This window comes from Oncorhynchus nerka, linkage group LG13, assembly GCF_034236695.1.
Source record: "Oncorhynchus nerka isolate Pitt River linkage group LG13, Oner_Uvic_2.0, whole genome shotgun sequence".
Classification (NCBI taxonomy): domain Eukaryota; kingdom Metazoa; phylum Chordata; class Actinopteri; order Salmoniformes; family Salmonidae; genus Oncorhynchus; species Oncorhynchus nerka.
Genome location: NC_088408.1, coordinates 103132332 through 103157885, shown reverse-complemented (window position 1 = coordinate 103157885; position 25554 = coordinate 103132332). Strand labels below are relative to the sequence as shown.

General features: G+C 46.6%; 1 protein-coding gene across 2 annotated transcripts in view; it reads right to left on the bottom strand.

The window, feature by feature from the left end:
• The window catches only part of rufy3 (RUN and FYVE domain containing 3), a 111129-nt gene that overhangs the window by 80240 nt on the left and 5335 nt on the right, over positions 1 to 25554 (bottom strand). Inside the window, exons 1-3 of one of the 2 annotated variants that reach the window (XM_065026930.1) lie at positions 10952 to 11657; positions 4252 to 4425; positions 1177 to 1294 (exon numbers count right to left, since the gene is read on the bottom strand). In XM_065026930.1, the coding sequence (XP_064883002.1) occupies positions 1177 to 1294; positions 4252 to 4425; positions 10952 to 11129 (470 nt within the window). In that variant the 5' untranslated portion in view covers positions 11130 to 11657. Of the gene's footprint in view, positions 1 to 1176; positions 1295 to 4251; positions 4426 to 10951; positions 11658 to 25554 lie in introns of those variants that run through there. The other variant, XM_065026931.1, reaches the window with a different exon arrangement.

Genomic DNA, 25554 nt, shown 5'->3' with positions numbered 1-25554 from the left:
GGGACGGCGTTGGTCAGGAGGGAAGAGGACATTAGGGACGGCGTCAGTCAGACAGGAAGAGGACATTAGGGACGGCGTTAGTCAGACAGGAAGAGGACATTAGGGACGGCGTCAGTCAGACAGGAAGAGGACATTAGGGACGGCGTCAGTCAGACGGGAAGAGGACATTAGGGACGGCGTTAGTCAGGAACAGGACATTAGGGACGGCGTTAGTCAGACGGGAAGAGGACATTAGGGACGGCGTCAGACAGGAAGAGGACATTAGGGACGGCGTTAGTCAGACAGGAAGAGGACATTAGGGACGGCGTTAGTCAGACAGGAAGAGGACATTAGGGACGGCGTTAGTCAGACAGGAAGAGGACATTAGGGACGGCGTTAGTCAGACTGGAAGAGGACATTAGGGACGGCGTTAGTCAGACGGGAAGAGGACATTAGGGACGGCGTTAGTCAGGAACAGGACATTAGGGACGGCGTTAGTCAGACAGGAAGAGGACATTAGGGACGGCGTTAGTCAGACTGGAAGAGGACATTAGGGACGGCGTTAGTCAGACGGGAAGAGGACATTAGGGACGGCGTTAGTCAGACGGGAAGAGGACATTAGGGACGGCGTTAGTCAGACGGGAAGAGGACATTAGGGACGGCGTTAGTCAGACAGGAAGAGGACATTAGGGACGGCGTTAGTCAGGAACAGGACATTAGGGACGGCGTTAGTCAGACGGGAAGAGGACATTAGGGACGGCGTTAGTCAGACGGGAAGAGGACATTAGGGACGGCGTTAGTCAGACAGGAAGAGGACATTAGGGACGGCGTTAGACAGGAAGAGGACATTAGGGACGGCGTTAGTCAGATGGGAAGAGGACATTAGGGACAGCGTTAGTCAGGAAGAGGACATTAGGGACGGCGTTAGACAGATGGGAAGAGGACATTAGGGACAGCGTTAGTCAGGAAGAGGACATTAGGGACGGCGTTAGACAGGAAGAGGACATTAGGGACGGCGTTAGACAGGAAGAGGACATTAGGGACGGCGTTAGACAGGAAGAGGACATTAGGGACGGCGTTAGTCAGACAGGAAGAGGACATTAGGGACGGCGTTAGTCAGATGGGAAGAGGACATTAGGGACAGCGTTAGTCAGGAAGAGGACATTAGGGACAGCGTTATTCAGGCGCAGGTCTTACTTGAGTCCTGGCAGGTCCTTGACGCTGGCGGTGATCTCTCCAGCCTCAGGGGTGAGTTTCTCCACCAGCTCCAGGGCCCCCCAGAAAGACTTGTTCTGCCCCAGGAACGTCTTCTTGGCTGAGGGGGTCGGTAGAGGGAACGTTAGGCCAACAATACTACACAACACCAATGCTAAGATCATCCTGACAGGGCACTTCTAAGCATCCTGAATGAACAGAATCAGTAGGTTTTAAATCCAGGAATGTCTTCTTGGCTGAGAGGGTCGGTAGAGGAAGGGGGTTGAGGACAAGCGGATGAGGGGTGTTAGGCAGAGGATCTGGTTAAGACCAAGAAAGCTTTAGGTTTCCTTTTTTACACTTAAAACCTCTGGGCTAAACTCTTCTTCTAAGTTGCGTAAATGTAAAAAACCAATAGCTTGTTTCACATACATACAGTTCCTTCAGAAATTATTCACACCCCTTGACTTCTCACATTTTGTTTTGTTACAGCCTGAATTCAAAATGGATTCAAACAACAAAAAATGTCACCCATCTACACACATCATAAAGGGAAAACATGGTCAGACAGTTTTTCAAATGTATTGAAAATGAAAATGAAATATCTAAATTTACGTAAGTGTTCACACCCCTGAGTCAAGACACGTTAGAATCACCTTTGTCACAGATTACAGCTGTGAGTCTTTCTGGGTAAGTCAAAGAGCTTCCTGTGAGTCTTTCTGGGTAAGTCAAAGAGCTTCCTGTGAGTCTTTCTGGGTAAGTCAAAGAGCTGTGAGTCTTTCTGGGTAAGTCAAAGAGCTGTGAGTCTTTCTGGGTAAGTCTCTAAGAGTGATTACGGCTGTGAGTCTTTCTGGGTAAGTCTAAGAGCTTTGCACACCTGGATTGTACAATATTTGCACATTACTCTTTTTTAAATTCTTCAACCTCTGTCAAGTTGGTTGTTGATTATGATAAACCAACATTTTCAAGTCTTGCCATACATTTTCAAGGCAATTTCATTTCAATTTAAGTCAAAACTGTAACACGGCCACTCAGGAACATTCGACATCGTCTTGGTAAGCAACTCCACTCTAGATTTGGCCTTGTGTTTGAGGTTATTGTCCTGCTGTAGGTTAATTCATCTCCTAATGTCTGGTGGAAAGCCGACTGAACCAGGGTTTCCTCTAGGATTTTGCCTGTGCTTAGCTCTATTACGTTTCTTTGTATTCTAAAGAAATCCCTTGTCCTTGCCGATGACAAGCATACCCATAACATGATGCAGCCACCACCATGCTTGAACATATGAAGAGTGGTACTCTGTGATACGTTGTGTCTGATTTGCCTCAAACACTTTGTATTCAGGACATAAAGTGAATTTCTTTCCCATATTCTTTGCAGTTTTACTTTAGTGCCTTATTGCAAACAGGAAGCTTGTTTAGGAATATTTGTATTCTGTACAGGCTTCCTTCTTTTCACTCTGTCCATTAGGTTAGTATTGTGGAGTAACTACAATGTTGTTGGTCCATCCTCAGTTTTCTCCTCACAGCCATTCAACTCTGTAACTTTAAAGTTTTAAAGTTACCATTGGCCTCATGGTGAAATCCCTGAGCGGTTTCATTCCTCTCTGGCAACTGAGTTAGGAAGGACGCCTGTATCTTTGTAGTGACTGGGTGTATTGATACACCATCCACAGTGTAATGAATAACAACATCATGCTCAAAGCGATATTCAATGTCTGCTTTTTCATTTTTACCCATCTACCAACAGGGGCCATTCTTTGCGAGGCATTGAAAAACATCCCTGGTCTTTGCTGTTGAGTCTGTGTTTGAAATTCCCTGAGGGACCTTAGAGATACTTATATGTGTGGGGTACAGAGATGAGGTAGTCATTCAGAAACCATATTGAACACAGAGAGTCCATGCATCAGAGATGAGGTAGTCATTCAGAAACCATATTGAACACAGAGAGTCCATGCATCTTATTATGTGTCTTGTTAAAACACATGTTTACTCCTGAACTGATTTAGGTTTGACATAAAGGGGTTGAATACTTATTGACTCAAGACATTTAAGCTTTAAAATGTTGTATTAATTTGAAACATAATTCCTTTGGCATTATGGGGTATTGTGTGTTGGCCAGTGACAAAAAGATATCAATTTAATCCATTTTAAACTCAAGAGTGTAACAAGAAAATATGGAAAGATTCAAGGATGTGACTACTTTCTGTACGTCCTTATGAGAATCATTATCATGACTCTATAGGAATGTTCCAGAAGGAATGCGACTGTTATAAAGAGGAGCACTCCAAGGAGGAATAAACATTGAGAAAAAACAGATCTGGGACCAGATTTTCACTCTAAACAAGTTAGTAAAGATATAGCACAAACTGATCTGGGACCAGATTTTCACTCTAAACAAGTTAGTAAAGATATAGCACAAACTGATCTGGGACCAGATTTTCACTCTAAACAAGTTAGTAAAGATATAGCACAAACTGATCTGGGACCAGATTTTCACTCTAAACAAGTTAGTAAAGATATAGCACAAACTGATCTGGGACCAGATTTTCACTCTAAACAAGTTAGTAAAGATATAGCACAAACTGATCTGGGACCAGATTTTCACTCTAAACAAGTTAGTAAAGATATAGCACAAACTGATCTGGGACCAGATTTTCACTCTAAACAAGTTAGTAAAGATATAGCACAAACTGATCTGGGACCAGATTTTCACTCTAAACAAGTTAGTAAAGATATAGCACAAACTGATCTGGGACCAGATTTTCACTCTAAACAAGTTTGTAAAGATATAGCACAAACTGATCTGGGACCAGATTTTCACTCTAAACAAGTTAGTAAAGATATAGCACAAACTGATCTGGGACCAGATTTTCACTCTAAACAAGTTAGTAAAGATATAGCACAAACTGATCTGGGACCAGATTTTCACTCTAAACAAGTTAGTAAAGATATAGCACAAACTGATCTGGGACCAGATTTTCACTCTAAACAAGTTAGTAAAGATAGCACAAACTGATCTGGGACCAGGCTAGAAACAAACAATAACATAGCTATACCTATAGCTGTAACACGTCCTTACTTTTGAGTCCGTGTTTGAGGCAGTGCTCCATGACCACGAAGAACTGCTGTAACGGAGCGTAGTCAGAGTCCAGGGTCCTGCCCAGGTTCAGGGCCGACTCAATCAGACCCTTGATGCTCAGCTTAGCCATGTTCATCAGGTTCAACCGCTCGATGGCTATAGGGTCCTTCGGATCTGGAGTGACAGAGAGGGAGGGGGACACAAAGGAGGCAGGAGACACAGGAGAGAAAGAGGAAGAGATTTGAGCAACACACACCCTGGTACAAACATACATTGGTCACCGTGGCAATAGCTGAAGGCAGAGCTCCCAATAGACAGAGAGAGGACATCGCTGCTGTCATTTCAACCTGCTCCCAATAGACAGAGAGAGGACATCGCTGCTGTCATTTCAACCTGCTCCCAGAGAGAGGACATCGCAGCTGTCATTTCAACCTGCTCCCAATAGACAGAGAGAGGACATCACTGCTGTCATTTCAACCTGCTCCCAATAGACAGAGAGAGGACATCGCTGCTGTCATTTCAACCTGCTCCCAATAGACAGAGAGAGGACATCGCTGCTGTCATTTCAACCTGCTCCCAGAGAGAGGACATCACTGCTGTCATTTCAACCTGCTCCCAGAGAGAGGACATCACTGCTGTCATTTCAACCTGCTCCCAGAGAGAGGACGTCGCTGCTGTCATTTCAACCTGCTCCCAGAGAGAGGACATCGCTGCTGTCATTTCAACCTGCTCCCAATAGACAGAGAGAGGACATCGCTGCTGTCATTTCAACCTGCTCCCAATAGACAGAGAGAGGACATCGCTGCTGTCATTTCAACCTGCTCCCAGAGAGAGGACATCGCTGCTGTCATTTCAACCTGCTCCCAATAGACAGAGAGAGGACATCGCTGCTGTCATTTCAACCTGCTCCCAATAGACAGAGAGAGGACATCGCTGCTGTCATTTCAACCTGCTCCCAATAGACAGAGAGAGGACATCGCTGCTGTCATTTCAACCTGCTCCCAATAGACAGAGAGAGGACATCACTGCTGTCATTTCAACCTGCTCCCAATAGACAGAGAGAGGACATCGCTGCTGTCATTTCAACCTGCTCCCAGAGAGAGGACATCGCTGCTGTCATTTCAACCTGCTCCCAGAGAGAGGACATCACTGCTGTCATTTCAACCTGCTCCCAATAGACAGAGAGAGGACGTCGCTGCTGTCATTTCAACCTGCTCCCAGAGAGAGGACATTGCTGCTGTCATTTCAACCTGCTCCCAATAGACAGAGAGAGGACATCGCTGCTGTCATTTCAACCTGCTCCCAATAGACAGAGAGAGGACGTCGCTGCTGTCATTTCAACCTGCTCCCAGAGAGAGGACATTGCTGCTGTCATTTCAACCTGCTCCCAATAGACAGAGAGAGGACATCGCTGCTGTCATTTCAACCTGCTCCCAATAGACAGAGAGAGGACATCGCTGCTGTCATTTCAACCTGCTCCCAATAGACAGAGAGAGGACATCGCTGCTGTCATTTCAACCTGCTCCCAGAGAGAGGACATCACTGCTGTCATTTCAACCTGCTCCCAGAGAGAGGACATCACTGCTGTCATTTCAACCTGCTCCCAGAGAGAGGACATCACTGCTGTCATTTCAACCTGCTCCCAGAGAGAGGACATCACTGCTGTCATTTCAACCTGCTCCCAATAGACAGAGAGAGGACATCACTGCTGTCATTTCAACCTGCTCCCAATAGACAGAGAGAGGACGTCGCTGCTGTCATTTCAACCTGCTCCCAGAGAGAGGACATTGCTGCTGTCATTTCAACCTGCTCCCAATAGACAGAGAGAGGACATCGCTGCTGTCATTTCAACCTGCTCCCAATAGACAGAGAGAGGACATCGCTGCTGTCATTTCAACCTGCTCCCAGAGAGAGGACATCACTGCTGTCATTTCAACCTGCTCCCAATAGACAGAGAGAGGACATCACTGCTGTCATTTCAACCTGCTCCCAATAGACAGAGAGAGGACATCGCTGCTGTCATTTCAACCTGCTCCCAATAGACAGAGAGAGGACATCGCTGCTGTCATTTCAACCTGCTCCCAATAGACAGAGAGAGGACATCGCTGCTGTCATTTCAACCTGCTCCCAGAGAGGACATCACTGCTGTCATTTCAACCTGCTCCCAATAGACAGAGAGAGGACATCACTGCTGTCATTTCAACCTGCTCCCAATAGACAGAGAGAGGACATCGCTGCTGTCATTTCAACCTGCTCCCAATAGACAGAGAGAGGACATCACTGCTGTCATTTCAACCTGCTCCCAATAGACAGAGAGAGGACATCACTGCTGTCATTTCAACCTGCTCCCAATAGACAGAGAGAGGACATCGCTGCTGTCATTTCAACCTGCTCCCAGAGAGAGGACATCACTGCTGTCATTTCAACCTGCTCCCAGAGAGAGGACATCACTGCTGTCATTTCAACCTGCTCCCAATAGACAGAGAGAGGACATCGCTGCTGTCATTTCAACCTGCTCCCAGAGAGAGGACATCGCTGCTGTCATTTCAACCTGCTCCCAATAGACAGAGAGAGGACATCGCTGCTGTCATTTCAACCTGCTCCCAGAGAGAGGACATCGCTGCTGTCATTTCAACCTGCTCCCAATAGACAGAGAGAGGACATCACTGCTGTCATTTCAACCTGCTCCCAATAGACAGAGAGAGGACGTTTTTTTCTATTTTTCTAATGACTAATGACACAAATTGTGTGAATTCCTTCCTACAAATATAAATGGTATCTGGTTTGATGACAAACTGTCATTTAAAAAACATGGTCACTGAGCTTATGAAATCTGAATCAAAAGGAACAAAACTAAACATCCCAATTAATTATCTGGCAAAAATAATACTTCAAATCAGTTATAGAACCCAATGCCCTCTATCCTTGAGATGTTTCTACAACCTGGAGTCCAACATATCCTGCATATATATATGTGGATATGATGAAGCAACATCTCAAGACATCAGTCAGGAAGTTAAAGCTTGGTCGCAAATGGGTCATCCACATGGACAATGACCCCCAAGCATTCTTCCAAAGTTGTGGCAAAATGGCTTAAGGAAAACAAAGTCAAGGTATTGGAGTGGCCATCACAAAGCCCTGACCTCAACCTATAGAACACTTGCGGGCAGAACTGATAAAGTGTATGCGAGCAAGGAGGCCTACAGACCTGACTCTACCTTCTTGCCCTTTGTGCTGTTGTCTGTGCTCAATAATGTTTGTACCATGTTTTGTGCTGCTACCATGTTGTGATGCTACCATGTTGTGTTGCTACCATGTTGTGCTGCTACCACGCTGTGTTGCTACCACGTTGTGTTGCTACCACGCTGTGTTGCTACCACGTTGTGTTGCTACCACGCGGTGTTGCTACCACGCGGTGTTGCTACCACGCTGTTCTGCTACCACGCGGTGTTGCTACCACGCGGTGTTGCTACCACGCGGTTCTGCTACCACGCTGTGTTGCTACCACGCTGTGTTGCTACCACGCTGTTCTGCTACCACGCTGTGTTGCTACCACCCTGTTCTGCTACCACGCTGTGTTGCTACCACACTGTGTTGCTACCACGCGGTGCTGCTACCCTGCTGTGCTGCTACCACGCTGTGTTGCTACCACGCTGTGTTGCTACCACGCTGTGTTGCTACCACGCGGTGTTGCTACCACGTTGTGTTGCTACCACGCTGTTCTGCTACCACGCTGTGTTGCTACCACGCGGTGTTGCTACCACGCTGTTCTGCTACCACGCTGTGTTGCTACCACGCTGTGTTGCTACCACGCGGTGTTGCTACCACGCGGTGTTGCTACCACGCGGTGTTGCTACCACGCTGTTCTGCTACCACGCTGTTCTGCTACCACGCTGTTCTGCTACCACGCTGTGTTGCTACCACGCGGTGTTGCTACCACGTTGTGTTGCTACCACGCTGTTCTGCTACCACGCTGTGTTGCTACCACGCGGTGTTGCTACCACGCTGTTCTGCTACCACGCTGTGTTGCTACCACGCTGTGTTGCTACCACGCGGTGTTGCTACCACGCGGTGTTGCTACCACGCGGTGTTGCTACCACGCTGTTCTGCTACCACGCTGTTCTGCTACCACGCTGTTCTGCTACCACGCTGTGTTGCTACCACGCGGTGTTGCTACCACGCTGTGTTGCTACCACACTGTGTTGCTACCACGCGGTGCTGCTACCACGCTGTGCTGCTACCACGTTGTGTTGCTACCACGCTGTGTTGCTACCACACGGTGTTGCTACCACGCTGTGTTGCTACCACGCGGTGTTGCTACCACGCGGTGTTGCTACCACGTTGTGTTGCTACCACGCTGTTCTGCTACCACGCTGTGTTGCTACCACGCGGTGTTGCTACCACGCTGTTCTGCTACCACGCTGTTCTGCTACCACGCTGTGTTGCTACCACGCTGTGTTGCTACCACGCGGTGTTGCTACCACGCGGTGTTGCTACCACGCTGTTCTGCTACCACGCTGTTCTGCTACCACGCTGTGTTGCTACCACGCGGTGTTGCTACCACGCTGTTCTGCTACCACGCTGTGTTGCTACCACGCTGTGTTGCTACCACGCTGTGTTGCTACCACGCGGTGTTGCTACCACGCTGTGTTGCTACCACACTGTGCTGCTACCACGCGGTGCTGCTACCACGCTGTGCTGCTACCACGTTGTGTTGCTACCACGCTGTGTTGCTACCACGCGGTGTTGCTACCACGCTGTGTTGCTACCACGCGGTGTTGCTACCACGCGGTGTTGCTACCACGTTGTGTTGCTACCACGCTGTTCTGCTACCACGCTGTGTTGCTACCACGCGGTGTTGCTACCACGCTGTTCTGCTACCACGCTGTTCTGCTACCACGCTGTGTTGCTACCACGCGGTGTTGCTACCACGCGGTGTTGCTACCACGCTGTTCTGCTACCACGCTGTTCTGCTACCACGCTGTGTTGCTACCACGCGGTGTTGCTACCACGCTGTTCTGCTACCACGCTGTGTTGCTACCACGCTGTGTTGCTACCATGCGGTGTTGCTACCACGCTGTGCTGCTACCACGCGGTGTTGCTACCACGCTGTTCTTCTACCACGCTGTGTTGCTACCACGTTGTGTTGCTACCACGCTGTGTTGCTACCACGCGGTGTTGCTACCACGCTGTGTTGCTACCACGCTGTTCTGCTACCACGCTGTGTTGCTACCACGCGGTGTTGCTACCACGCGGTGTTGCTACCACGCGGTGTTGCTACCACGCGGTGTTGCTACCATGCGGTGTTGCTACCACGCTGTGCTGCTACCACGCGGTGTTGCTACCATGCTGTGTTGCTACCATGCTGTTACTACCCTGCTGTGTTGTCATGTGTGGCTGCCTTACTACATAAAGACAGACCTAAAGACAACAACATCTTGACGTGTGTTTTGTCCTATATTTTTAATCCCCAGCCCCCCATCCCTGCACGAGGTCTTTTGCCTTTTGGGTAGGCCGTCATTGTTAGTTCTTAACTGCCTCGTTAAATAAAAGGTTAAACAAAGTAATAACAACTAATCACCAGTAGAGGGAGTTCCGTTTCACCGTTTTGGTGGCTCTCATAGAAAGTATCATGTCATTAAAAGTAGCAGTATTTAATGTTGAATAAATTAAAGTGTAAAATTCTATGATTTATATATACACTAGATGACAGATAGGGGGCGCTGTGTTGAAGCCACCGTGCCTCCATCTTGGTTCACCCCCCTCCGTTGTAAAATATATTTAGGAAGTTAGAACAATCCATTTATTAAATGTCTACATGTTTCTGCCATGTTTATTTTATTACAGACACCTCAATGCATACTTCATCATTTAATTATGAGCTACACAAACAAACAAAACATTTTTTTGTTGAGATTACTAATGTTATGGTCTCCACTACAACAACAAAATACATGTCATTTTCTTCTTGAAACATTTAAATTGAATTACTGTAAAATTCCATTCGTTCCTCCTCCTGGGAGTGGTGATTTAGGATCAGGTCATAGAGTCTCAGTAGGAGTGGTGATCTAGGATCAGGTCATAAAGAGTCTCAGTAGGAGTGGTGATCTAGGATCAGGTCATAAAGAGTCTCAGTAGGAGTGGGGATCTAGGATCAGGTCATAAAGAGTCTCAGTAGGAGTATTGATCTAGGATCAGGTCATAAAGAGTCTCAGTAGGAGTGGTGATCTAGGATCAGGTCATAAAGAGTCTCAGTAGGAGTGGTGATCTAGGATCAGGTCATAAAGAGTCTCAGTAGGAGTGGTGATCTAGGATCAGGTCATACAGAGTCTCAGTAGGAGTATTGATCTAGGATCAGGTCATAAAGAGTCTCAGTAGGAGTGGTGATCTAGGATCAGGACATAAAGAGTCTCAGTAGGAATGGTGATCTAGGATCAGGTCATAAAGAGTCTCAGTAGGAGTGGTGTTCTAGGATCAGGTCATAAAGAGTCTCAGTAGGAGTGGTGATCTAGGATCAGGTCATAGTCTCAGTAGGAGTGGTGTTCTAGGATCAGGTCATAGTCTCAGTAGGAGTGGTGATCTAGGATCAGGTCATAGAGTCTCAGTAGGAGTATTGATCTAGGATCAGGTCATAGAGTCTCAGTAGGAGTGGTGATCTAGGATCAGGTCCCCTGTGTCTATGTTACGGTCTATCACCTACCTTCGTGGGCTGGCTCTGGGTCTGGGGTGAGAGAGATGTCGTTGAGCTCCCTGAGACAGAGCCATTCTCCGTCCACCGACACGCGGAAGTTACACAGATAGATGGTCTCCCGGGCTGCCTGCGTGATCTTGTCAGTGGTGGGGGTCGGGGCATCGGCCTGAGGCGTAACGTCTGCCATGATGACTCAGCGAATAGAGGGCTGAGAGACGAACAGCAACAAAGCAGGAACGCTCTCTCTGTCCAGGCGACGCAAAGGCCGCAAAGAGGGGGATGGAGAGGATTTGTGCCGAACGACAGCAATCTTCCCAGATACAATAGGAATGAAAAGGAAGAGAAAATCTCTGTGCCGAACGACAGCAGTCTTCTCAGATACAATAAGAACAGGAATGAAAAGAGAGAAGAGCAGCACTCAGCAGTCTTCCCAGATAGAAAAAAAGGATGGATGGTGTTAATTCTCGTCTTCCTCTCCGTGCCTCCTCCCCCTCTTCACTCACTCCCGTTTTTTTACAGAGGACTGAGGAGAAAAGCCACCAGTGTGCGTCTGTCTCAACAAAAGCTGCAGCCCTGCCCTCTCCTCCTTTCCTCTGCGGCGCGGCCTGGGTACTGGGGTAACAACGCTAGATCTCTGCCTGGGCGCGGCCTGGGTACTGGGATGACAACGCTAGGTCTCTGCTCTGCTGGAATGACAGCCTCTCCTTCGGTGGGCTCTGCCTCTGCCCCTCTCGTTCGGCTAGCCCTCACAGGATTGGTTGTGTGAGTCGCTGCTCCTCTGACAGACAGCAGAGTGGGTGTTGACCAAAATGGCTGCCTGATAATGAGCTAGCTGGGTAAAAGAGCAACATCACCTGACCAGATGGTGCATGGGGAGGGGAAGGGACTAATTCCCCTGATGCACATTTGTTGCAGGGAGAGAGGGAGAGCATCTTTGATGCAGGGAGGGAGGGATGGAGAGAGAGAGGGGGGGAGGGTACCTTTGATGCAGGAAGGGAGGCAGGGGCGGCTCGTCGCTCTCTCTGGCATCAGCCAGATTTCCTGGCAGGTTAGAACTAGTAATCAAACACCGAGCTGAGAAGCGCCACTTTACTCAGCCACCAGTATTTACAGGATACTGCCCCATAGAAACACAGGACATTTTAATCCTTGGTTGTTTCAAGGAAAAGGGGATACCTAGCCTCTGAATCGGAGAGGTGTTGCATCTTCCACATATAACCCAACCCCTCTGAATCAGAGAGGTGTTGCATCTTCCACAGATAACCCAACCCCTCTGAATCAGAGATGTGTTGCATCTTCCACAGATAACAATGACTTACCTAGTTAAATAAAGAATGAAACATGAATGTGCAAGGTTGTCGAACAAACTTTTTAATTTTTTTTTAAATGTTTTTTTTTTTATTCACACTGACATCCTGAGTCATGGGCTGATGTGGTAGCTAACGACTTCTCAGGTCCCAGCGGCCTTATTAAAATGTTGCGTAGTAAAACACACAATATGTTTGCGCCAGTTCACACAAAAGTTGCCCTTCATAAAAACTAAACTTGACGTGACAATCTTTAGCACGGTTTCTTATGGTGGGAATAATGCAAGGCAGCAAAAGTAGCCTAGTAGCAGCCTTGTGCTAATGGGGAATTATGTACCCCCCCATTTAGAACTAGCTTGGACCCCCCCCCATTTAGAACTGGCTTGGACCCCCCATTTAGAACTGGCTTGGACCCCCCATTTAGAACTGGCTTGGAACTCCCCATTTAGAACTGGCTTGAACCCCCCCCATTTAGAACTGGCTTGAACCCCCCATTTAGAACTGGCTTGGACCCCCATTTAGAACTGGCTTGGACCCCCCATTTAGAACTGGCTTGGACCCCCTCCATTTAGAACTGGCTTGGACCCCCCATTTAGAACTGGCTTGGACCCCCATTTAGAACTGGCTTGGACCCCCCATTTAGAACTGGCTTGGACCCCCATTTAGAACTGGCTTGGACCCCCATTTAGAACCCTCCCCCCATTTAGAACCGGCTTGGACCCCCCATTTAGAACTGGCTTGGACCCCCCATTTAGAACTGGCTTGGACCCCCCATTTAGAACTGTCTTGGACCCCCCATTTAGAACTGTCTTGAAACCCCCATTTAGAACTGGCTTGGACCCCCCATTTAGAACTGGCTTGGACCTCCCCCATTTAGAACTGGCTTGGACCTCCCCCCATTTAGAACTGGCTTGGACCTCCCCCCATTTAGAACTGGCTTGGACCTCCCCCCATTTAGAACTGGCTTGGACCCCCATTTAGAACTGGCTTGGACCCCCCATTTAGAACTGGCTTGGACCCCCATTTAGAACTGGCTTGGACCCCCATTTAGAACTGGCTTGGACCCCCATTTAGAACTGGCTTGGACCCCCCCCATTTAGAACTGTCTTTTAGAACTGGCTTGACCCCCCCATTTAGAACTGGCTTGGACCCCCCATTTAGAACTGGCTTGGACCCCCCATTTAGAACTGGCTTGGAAACCCCCCATTTAGAACTGGCTTGGACCCCCCCATTTAGACTGGCCCCCATTTAGAACTGGCTTGGACCCCCCCATTTAGAACTGGCTTGGACCCCCCATTTAGAACTGGCTTGGACCCCCCATTTAGAACTGGCTTGGACCCCCCATTTAGAACTGGCTTGGACCCCCCATTTAGAACTGTCTTGAAACCCCCATTTAGAACTGGCTTGGACCCCCATTTAGAACTGGCTTGAACCCCCCATTTAGAACTGGCTTGGACCCCCATTTAGAACTGTCTTGACCCCCATTTAGAACTGGCTTGGACCCCCATTTAGAACTGGCTTGGACCCCCCATTTAGAACTGGCTTGGAACTGGCTTGGACCCCCCCATTTAGAACTGGCTTGGACCCCCCATTTAGAACTGGCTTGGACCCCCCCATTTAGAACTGGCTTGGACCCCCCATTTAGAACTGGCTTGGACCCCCCATTTAGAACTGGCTTGGACCCCCCCCATTTAGAACTGGCTTGGACCCCCCATTTAGAACTGGCTTGGACCCCCCCATTTAGAACTGGCTTGGACCCCCCATTTAGAACTGGCTTGGACCCCCCCCATTTAGAACTGGCTTGAACCCCCCCATTTAGAACTGGCTTGGACCCCCCATTTAGAACTGGCTTGAACCCCCATTTAGAACTGGCTTGAACCCCCATTTAGAACTGGCTTGGACCCCCCATTTAGAACTGGCTTGGACCCCCCATTTAGAACTGGCTTGGACCCCCCATTTAGAACTGGCTTGGACCCCCCCATTTAGAACTGGCTTGGACCCCCCATTTAGAACTGGCTTGGACCCCCCATTTAGAACTGGCTTGGACCCCCCCATTTAGAACTGGCTTGGACCCCCCCCATTTAGAACTGGCTTGGACCCCCCCCATTTAGAACTGGCTTGGACCCCCCCCCCATTTAGAACTGGCTTGGACCCCCCATTTAGAACTGGCTTGGACCCCCCATTTAGAACTGGCTTGGACCCCCATTTAGAACTGTCTTGGACCCCCCATTTAGAACTGTCTTGAAACCCCCCATTTAGAACTGGCTTGGACCCCCCATTTAGAACTGGCTTGGACCTCCCCCATTTAGAACTGGCTTGGACCCCCATTTAGAACTGGCTTGGACCTCCCCATTTAGAACTGGCTTGGACCCCCCATTTAGAACTGGCTTGGACCCCCATTTAGAACTGGCTTGGACCCCCCATTTAGAACTGGCTTGGACCCCCCATTTAGAACTGGCTTGGACCCCCATTTAGAACTGGCTTGGACCCCCCATTTAGAACTGTCTTGAAACCCCCATTTAGAACTGGCTTGGACCCCCCATTTAGAACTGGCTTGGACCCCCCATTTAGAACTGGCTAGAAACCCCCCATTTAGAACTGGCTTGGACCCCCCATTTAGAACTGGCTTGGACCCCCATTTAGAACTGGCTTGGACCCCCATTTAGAACTGGCTTGGACCCCCCATTTAGAACTGGCTTGGACCCCCCATTTAGAACTGGCTTGGACCCCCCATTTAGAACTGGCTTGAACCCCCCATTTAGAACTGGCTTGGACCCCCCATTTAGAACTGGCTTGGACCCCCCATTTAGAACTGGCTTGGACCCCCATTTAGAACTGTCTTGAAACCCCCCCATTTAGAACTGGCTTGGACCCCCATTTAGAACTGGCTTGAACCCCCCATTTAGAACTGGCTTGGACCCCCCATTTAGAACTGTCTTGAAACCCCCCATTTAGAACTGGCTTGGACCCCCCATTTAGAACTGGCTTGGACCCCCCATTTAGAACTGGCTTGGACCCCCCATTTAGAACTGGCTTGGACCTCCCCCATTTAGAACTGGCTTGGACCCCCATTTAGAACTGGCTTGGACCCCCATTTAGAACTGGCTTGGACCCCCATTTAGAACTGGCTTGGACCCCCATTTAGAACTGGCTTGGACCCCCCATTTAGAACTGGCTTGGACCCCCCATTTAGAACTGGCTTGGACCCCCCATTTAGAACTGGCTTGGACCCCCCATTTAGAACTGGCTTGAAACCCCCATTTAGAACTGGCTTGGACCCCCCATTTAGAACTGGCTTGGACCCCCATTTAGAACTGGCTTGGAACCCCCATTTAGAACTGGCTTGGACCCCCCATTTAGAACTGGCTTGAACCCCCATTTAGAACTGGCTTGGACCCCCCATTTAGAACTGGCTTGGACCCCCCATTTAGAACTGTCTTGAAACCCCCCCATTTAGAACTGGCTTGGACCCCCCCATTTAGAACTGGCTTGGACCCCCCCATTTAGAACTGGCTTGGACCCCCATTTAGAACTGTCTTGAAACCCCCCATTTAGAACTGGCTTGGACCCCCCATTTAGAACTGGCTTGGACCCCCATTTAGAACTGGCTTGAAACCCCCATTTAGAACTGGCTTGGACCCCCCATTTAGAACTGGCTTGGACCCCCATTTAGAACTGGCTTGGAACCCCCCATTTAGAACTGGCTTGGACCCCCCATTTAGAACTGGCTTGAACCCCCATTTAGAACTGGCTTGGACCCCCCATTTAGAACTGGCTTGGACCCCCATTTAGAACTGTCTTGAAACCCCCCATTTAGAACTGGCTTGGACCCCCCCATTTAGAACTGGCTTGGACCCCCATTTAGAACTGGCTTGGACCCCCATTTAGAACTGTCTTGAAACCCCCCCATTTAGAACTGGCTTGGACCCCCCATTTAGAACTGGCTTGGACCCCCCATTTAGAACTGGCTTGGACCCCCCATTTAGAACTGGCTTGGACCTCCCCCATTTAGAACTGGCTTGGACCTCCCCCCATTTAGAACTGGCTTGGACCCCCATTTAGAACTGGCTTGGACCCCCATTTAGAACTGGCTTGGACCCCCCATTTAGAACTGGCTTGGACCCCCATTTAGAACTGGCTTGGACCCCCCATTTAGAACTGGCTTGGACCCCCCATTTAGAACTGGCTTGGACCCCCATTTAGAACTGGCTTGGACCCCCATTTAGAACTGTCTTGAAACCCCCCATTTAGAACTGGCTTGGACCCCCCCCCCCAATCAAATGTTCCACAGGGACGTTGGTCCATGTTGACACGACGGCATCACACAGTTGCTGCTGATTGGACGGTGGTACATTCAGCCATCTCATCCCAAAGACAATCTATTGGGTTGAGTTCTGGAGACTGACCAGGACACTCAAGTAAACTGAACTCGCTGTCATGTTCCAGACAATGTTTTTCCACTCCTCAGTGGTCCAGTGTTGGTGATGGTGTGCCGACTGGAGCCACTTCTTCTTCTTGTTTTTACCTGATAGGAGTGGAACCCGGTGTGGTCGTCTGCTGCAATAGCCAATCCCTGACAAGGATCGATGAGTTGTGCATTCTGAGATGCCGTTCTGCACATCACTGTTATATTTGTCTGTTTGTGGCCAGCCTATTAGCTTCAACGATTCTTGCCATTCTCATCAACCAGCTGTTTTCTCCAACAGGACTTCCGCTGACTGGATGTTTTTGATTGTTGCACCGTTCTCTGTAAACCCTAGACACTGCCGTGCATGAGAAGCCCAGGAGGGCCGGCTGTTTCTGAGATAACGGTGCAACAAATCAAAAACATCCAGTCTCTGTAAACCCTAGACACTGCCGTGCATGAGAAGCCCAGGAGGGTCGGACATCCAGTATCTGTAAACCCTAGACACTGCCGTGCATGAAAAGCCCAGGAGGGCCGGCTGTTTCTGAGATAACGGTGCAACAAATCAAAAACATCCAGTCTCTGTAAACCCTAGACACTGCCGTGCATGAGAAGCCCAGGAGGGTCGGACATCCAGTATCTGTAAACCCTAGACACTGCCGTGCATGAGAAGCCCAGGAGGGTCGGACATCCAGTATCTGTAAACCCTAGACACTGCCGTGCATGAAAAGCCCAGGAGGGTCGGACATCCAGTCTCTGTAAACCCTAGACACTGCCGTGCATGAGAAGCCCAGGAGGGTCGGACATCCAGTATCTGTAAACCCTAGACACTGCCGTGCATGAAAAGCCCAGGAGGGTCGGCTGTTTCTGAGATACTGGATCCGGCGTACCTGGCACCGACTATCTCAAAGTTGCTTAGGTCACTAGTTTGGCCCATTCTAAATGTTAAATTGAAAAAAATATATGTACAAAAATTGTGTTTGCAAATTTGTTGAAAATTAAATTCAGAAATATCTCATTTACATAAGTTCTCACACACCTTAAGAATGGCAGTGATTACAGCTGTGAGTCTTTCTGGGTAAGTCTCTAAGAGTGATTACAGCTGTGAGTCTTTCTGGGTAAGTCTCTTAAGAGCTTTGCACACCTGGATTGTACAATATTTGCACATTACTCTTTTTTAAATTCTTCAACCTCTGTCAAGTTGGTTGTGGATCATGATAGACAGCCATTTTAAAAAGTATTGCCATAGATTTAAGCAGATTTAAGTCCAAACTGGTACTAGGCCGCTCAGGAACATTCAACATCTTCTTGGTAAGCAACTCCAGTGTAGATTGGCCTTAGATTTTAGGTTATTCTTCTGCTGAAAGGTGAATTCATCTCCCAGTGTCTGTTGGAAAGCAGACAACCAGGTTTTCCCATAGGATTTTGCCTGTGCTTAAAAAATAAAAAGCCTAGTCCTTGCCGATGACAAGCATACCCATAACATGATGCAGCCACCACCATGCTTGGAAATATGAAGAGTGGTACTCAGTGATGTGTTGTTGGATTTGCCCCAAACATAACGCTTTGTATTCAGGACTTATCGTTAATTTCTTTATCATATTTTTTTCAGTTTTACTTTAGTCCCTTGTTGTAAACAGGATGGATGTTTTGGATAGGGAGAGGTGTCCACGATATAAATCGGTGAACATATTGGAATCGGCTGATATTAGCAAAAAAAACTGGCAACATCGGTATCGGCCAATGTCTATTTTAACGGCGATGGGCAAAACCGATGTCAAAGCTGACGTGCAAACCTTACGTAGGTACAGGACGTAATGACGCCAAGTAAAATGTAGCGCTACACGTGCAACACAGCATTCCTAACCTGGCCCACAATGGCTGCTGTGTGGATCGAGCAGACAACAAGTCCAGCAGTACAACATAGCATTCCTAACCTGGCCCACAATGGCTGCTGTGTGGATCGAGCAGACAACAAGTCCAGCAGTACAACACAGCATTCCTAACCTCGCCCACGATGTCTGCTGTGTGGATCGAGCAGACAACAAGTCCAGCAGTCATTTGAAATAGTAACAACATATCAGCGAGACGACTCAAAGGCGATCCATTAATGCCAAGATAATAGAATTCATTGCCCTCGACAAACAACCGTTCTCTGTCGTGGGGGATGTTAGCTTTCGCCGACTGGTCGAGCACCAGTACACACTAACAAATGCGCTATTTTTCAGATGTCTGAAAAATCACTGCTATTAGCTTCACGACATACATACTATAGAATGCTGTTTGGGTCTTTGCGTGTCAAAAAGATACAGTAGCACTGTCAAATCTGAACAAAAAATTCTGCAAACAACGGCCACGAACGATGTGTTTACAACACTATGTTGGTAATAAAGCATCATTTGTTCAACCACAACTTCTGGGCTAGCTAGCTTTAGCTTAGTACCTAGCTAGCTTTAGCTTAGTACCTAGCTAGCTTTAGCTTGGTGCCTAGCTAGCTTTAGCTTAGTGCCTAGCTAGCTTTAGCTTGGTGCCTAGCTAGCTTTAGCTTGGTGCCTAGCTAGCTTTAGCTTGGTGCCTAGCTAGCTTTAGCTTAGTGCCTAGCTAGCACCAATACAACCAGCCTGAAAACAATGACCAGTAGAAACTGCAGTCATTTTCATTATTCTTAGCAATGATTTATGAATCCTTGTAAGTATTAGCTAGGTTGCCACTTGTTGTTCGACTATTAAAATTGAACTTCAGTTCATGAAAATAAATAGCTAGCCAGCTACTTAACCCTGTTGCCCAAAGCTAACGTTATAAGCAGCCAGCTAGCTTCATCTGGCTAGTGAGGCTTGACCGGACCAGGTTGTGTTGTGAAGATAGCCACAATAAGAATTAGGAACAATTGTGGAATTTGCAGTTTGCCTTCAAAAATAAAAAAGTGTGTCACTGACAGTGAAGCAATACTTTTATTTTGAAGACTAACCGCCAAGTCCACAATTGTGCCTAATCCTTATTGTGGCTAGCTTCACATAGATGGGTCCGACCATCATTAAAACAAATAAGACCTTTCTTATAAATTAGGGGTATTTTAGATATTGCCATAGCAACGACCCAAATGGCATCCCATAGCAACGACCCAAACGGCGTGCCATAGCAACGACCCAAACGGCGTCCCATAGCAACGACCCAAACGGCGTTCCATAGCAACGACCCAAACGGCGTTCCATAGCAACGATCCAAACGGCGTTCCATAGCAACGACCCAAACGACTGAACAAATGAACAACGGAACAGCACAGCAAGTAAGTGAAAGAAATCAGATTTGATGATGTTTTACTGGTAATGGGGACATGCATAAATGCCAACAAAATACATGTTTGGTCAGTGTGGTGTGTGACCTTTAACTAGGCAAGTCAGTTCAGAACAAATTCTTATTTACAATGACGGCCTACCCCGGCCAATGCTGGGCCAATGCTCACCCTAAAGGGACTCCCAATCACGGCCGGGTGTGATACAGCCTGGATTTGAACCAGGGTGTCTGTAGTGACGCCTCTAGCACTGAGATGCAGTGTCTTAGACCGCTGTGTCAATGTGTGTGTGTTAACTATTTACCTATACTAGAATTCTTAAAAAAGGCCGCTAAAATTGTAAATATCGGTTATCAGCCAAAAATGTCATATTGGAGCATCACTATTTTTGTAATATTTTTATTCTGTACAGGCTTCTTCCTTTCCACTCTGTCCTTTAGGTTAGTATTGTGGAGTAACTACAATGTTGTTGATCCATCCTCAAAATTATCCTTTCACAGCCATTAAACTCACTGTTTTACAGTCACCATTGGCCTCATGGTGAAATCCCTGTTTTGTTTCCTTCCTCTCCGGCAACTGAGTTAGGAAGGACTGGGTGTATTGATACACCATCCAAAGTGTAATCATTAATTTCACCATGCTCAAAAGGGATATTCGATTTTATTACCCATCTACCAATGGGTGCCCTTCATTGTGAGGCATTGGAAAACCTCCCTGGTGTTTGTGGTTGAATCTGTGTTTGAAATTCACTGCTACACCGAGGGACCTATTTGTGTGTGTGGGGTACAGAGACGAGGGGGTCATTCAACAATGACGTTAAAGACTTTTATTGCACACAGAGTGAGTCCACGCAACTTATTATGTGACTTTTACAGCACATTTCACTGGAAAAGAAAACCTCATGTCAACACCTCCAAAGACTTGGCCATTGCTATTTCCTATAGATACCGTCTAATTCCAATATTCACAAAGCCAAATAAGGGTGTTATTGTCACCATGGACGCTGAAGGATGGGCAACGTTCAGCCGTTGTTATAAATGCTCGTTCACGCACAGTTTTACGACAGGTCTGATTTATAGCAGGAAACATGCGCATGTATTTGCGTGCGTCAAGTTTAAACGTTTTTTTTAAATATATTTTTAGAAATGGATCGCGCAGATATTCCGTGTAACATTTATGGTTATAAATGAAGCCCCGGAGAAGGTTACTCATCACCTAAAGGCCCTTCGAACCGCACATCCTCATGACAAAGTCAGCTTTCCACACGGACTCCGGACTTAACTTCTGTGCAGTATTTTCACACAAATACTGGAAATTCCACTGGTCTCATCCAAGGTTATTTCACTCCCACCCTGCCACCTCTACACTCTAACCACTAGGCTACCCTGCCACCTCTACACTCTAACCACTAGGCTACCCTGCCACCTCTACACTCTAACCACTAGGCTACCCTGCCACCTCTACACTCTAACCACTAGGCTACCCTGCCACCTCTACACTCTAACCACTAGGCTACCCTGCCACCTCTACACTCTAACCACTAGGCTACGCTGCCACCTCTACACTCTAACCACTAGGCTACCCTGCCACCTCTACACTCTAACCACTAGGCTACCCTGCCACCTCTACACTCTAACCACTAGGCTACCTGCCACCTCTACACCTATTTCACACCCTGCCAATTTAACTCAACATAAAACACAAGAATCAGGATGGATTCAAATCACAAGAGGCCTGAGCATTTCACTGTAGCCATCTTGTCTCCTACGTCCTATCATTCTACATCTCGTCTTCCACATCTAGCTACACCTGGTCTGTCATTCTACATCTGGTCTGTCATTCTACATCTGGTCTTCCACATCTAGCTACACCTGGTCTGTCATTCTACATCTGGTCTTCCACATCTAGCTACACCTGGTCTGTCATTCTACATCTCGTCTTCCACATCTAGCTACATCTGGTCTGTCATTCTACATCTCGTCTTCGACATCTAGCTACATCTTGTCTCATTCTACATCTCGTCTTCCACATCTAGCTACATCTGGTCTGTCATTCTACATCTGGTCTTCCACATCTAGCTACATCTGGTCTGTCATTCTACATCTAGCTACATCTTGTCTCATTCTACATCTGGTCTTCCACATCTAGCTACATCTGGTCTGTTATTCCACATCTAGCTACATCTGGTCTGTCATTCCACATCTAGCTACATCTGGTCTGTCATTCCACATCTAGCTACATCTGGTCTGTTATTCCACATCTAGCTACATCTGGTCTGTTATTCCACATCTAGCTACATCTGGTCTGTCATTCCACATCTAGCTACATCTGGTCTGTTATTCCACATCTAGCTACATCTGGTCTGTCATTCTACATCTCGTCTTCGACATCTAGCTACATCTGGTCTGTCATTCCACATCTAGCTACATCTTGTCTGTCATTCTACATCTTGTCTTGTCATTCTAGCTCATTGACTGTAAAAAAAAAATATGGATGAAGCCATCGATGACATCATCCCATTGTGTCCTATGAGAATGCTTGGTGGCGTATTTGATCGTCAGGAAATGTCATTTCAGTGTCGCCATCTTGCCAAAAAACAAAAAGTGCACCAAGGGGGGGCCCCAGGACCAAATTTGGGAAACCTTGAACTACTGACATGACAAAACAGCAGTGTTGCAATGTTCGCGGTTTTCCCACAAGATTGGGGAAAACGATGTCGCAGGTGAAAATGTATTTGTCGAGGATGGCGGGTTTTTGTGCTATTTCTAGGTTGCACCGTGGCATTTCTCTTTAAAAAATCTATTTCACTGTCAGGCAGTGAGGCAGGCTGTTGCGGAGTGAGTGATGGGGAGGACCGGAGGGGTGTGTCTGTTGAGAGAGCAGTACAGCCATTGGCTGAGTCGTGTGAGCGGAGAGGAGAGAGCAGCACGCTCGCACGTCGCGACAAACTTTTTACCAGTTGTAGGACTTGGCTATTTTGATTGTCATTATGGAGACACCGATTTCCATAAAACATTAATACTCTAGAACTGATGCACATCAAGAAATAATGGAGACAACGCACTAGAAAATGACTTTGGGCGCGCATTACATAAATCCACCCGTTGGTGGTTTAAACTGAATTATTGGGCTACATTGAAAACGATGTCGCGGGTTAAAATGTATTGGTCGCGTTGTTGGCTATTTCTAAATTGCACCGTGGCCGCCATGACATTTCTCTTTAAAATATATATGATTTCACTGTGACCTGTTGCTGAGTGGTGGGGAGGTGGATGTGTGTGTGTTGAGATCGCTAATGGAGACAAAACACGAACTATTTTAGGCGCATGACATAAATCAACTCGTTGGTGGTTAAAACTACATTCTAGTGTTGACTGCTTAAAGAAAACGGTATCAAGCGAAGTGCTTTATGTGTGTTCAGTTCCTGGTTCTCGGGGGGATGCCGAGGGGAAATTTGAAATGGAAGTTGTGGAACTCCCTCGCGTGGATATTGTTAAGGGGGTAAAAGTCCTCAATGAAACTGACACGAGGCTAAATGTGGAGAATGATACATTTGCCTCAGTTGACCATCAAGCAGCCTATTAATATATATGCCATTGTCGGCTACCATTTGATACAATAAATATGTTTAAATGACGATCACTGGAGTGATTGCAAATCTATGTGCCACTTGTGTAGCCTACCTGGAGCTGGCAAACAGATTGAATAGATATCTTGTAACTCCAGGTTGTTGTAGTCTTGTGTTATTATCAATAGATAGCCTGTAACTCCAGGTTGTTGTAGTCTTGTGTTATTATCAATAGATAGCCTGTAACTCCAGGTTGTTGTAGTCTTGTGTTATTATCAATATATAGAACTAGCCTGTAATCAATAGATAGGTTGTTGTAGTCTTGTGTTATTATCATCCTGTAATAGGTTGTAGCCTGTAACTCCAGGTTGTTGTAGTCTTGTGTTATTATCAATAGATAGCCTGTAACTTGTTGTAGTCCAGGTTGTTGTAGTCTTGTGTTATTATCAATAGATAGCCTGTAACTCCAGGTTGTTGTAGTCTTGTGTTATTATCAATAGATAGCCTGTAACTCCAGGTTGTTGTAGTCTTGTGTTATTATCAATAGATAGCCTGTAACTCCAGGTTGTTGTAGTCTTGTGTTATTATCAATAGATAGCCTGTAACTCCAGGTTGTTGTAGTCTTGTGTTATTATCAATAGATAGCCTGTAACTCCAGGTTGTTGTAGTCTTGTGTTATTATCAATAGATAGCCTGTAACTCCAGGTTGTTGTAGTCTTGTGTTATTATCAATAGATAGCCTGTAACTCCAGGTTGTTGTAGTCTTGTGTTATTATCAATAGATAGCCTGTAACTCCAGGTTGTTGTAGTCTTGTGTTATTATCAATAGATAGCCTGTAACTCCAGGTTGTTGTAGTCTTGTGTTATTATCAATAGATAGCCTGTAACTCCAGGTTGTTGTAGTCTTGTGTTATTATCAATAGATAGCCTGTAACTCCAGGTTGTTGTAGTCTTGTGTTATTATCAATAGATAGCCTGTAACTCCAGGTTGTTGTAGTCTTGTGTTATTATCAATAGATAGCCTGTAACTCCAGGTTGTTGTAGTCTTGTGTTATTATCAATAGATAGCCTGTAACTCCAGGTTGTTGTAGTCTTGTGTTATTATCAATAGATAGCCTGTAACTCCAGGTTGTTGTAGTCTTGTGTTATTATCAATAGATGGCCTGTAACTCCAGGTTGTTGTAGTCTTGTGTTATTATCAATAGATGGCCTGTAACTCCAGGTTGTTGTAGTCTTGTGTTATTATCAATAGATAGCCTGTAACTCCAGGTTGTTGTAGTCTTGTGTTATTATCAATAGATAGCCTGTAACTCCAGGTTGTTGTAGTCTTGTGTTATTATCAATAGATAGCTTGTAACTCCAGGTTGTTGTAGTCTTGTGTTATTATCAATAGATAGCCTGTAACTCCAGGTTGTTGTAGTCTTGTGTTATTATCAATAGATAGCTTGTAACTCCAGGTTGTTGTAGTCTTGTGTTATTATCAATAGATAGCCTGTAACTCCAGGTTGTTGTAGTCTTGTGTTATTATCAATAGATAGCCTGTAACTCCAGGTTGTTGTAGTCTTGTGTTATTATCAATAGATAGCCTGTAACTCCAGGTTGTTGTAGTCTTGTGTTATTATCAATAGATAGCCTGTAACTCCAGGTTGTTGTAGTCTTGTGTTATTATCAATAGATGGCCTGTAACTCCAGGTTGTTGTAGTCTTGTGTTATTATGAACGCATTAGATTGATGTAACAGTCAGATTAGGCTACAGGTCAAATTAAGTCTAAAAAATAAACACTGGTTGTTGTTGACAAACATTCATTACAAACACTCATTACGGTATCAGTCAAACGTTTGGAAACACCTACTAATTCAATGGGTTTTTATTTTTTACTACATTGTAGAATAATAGTGAAAACATCAAAACTATGAAATAACACATATGGAATCATGTAGTAACCAAAAAAAGCCTTAACTTCTTGCGTCGAGCAATCCCGTATCCCTCAAGCTCATTAGCATAACGCAACGTTAACTATTCATGAAAATCGCAAATGA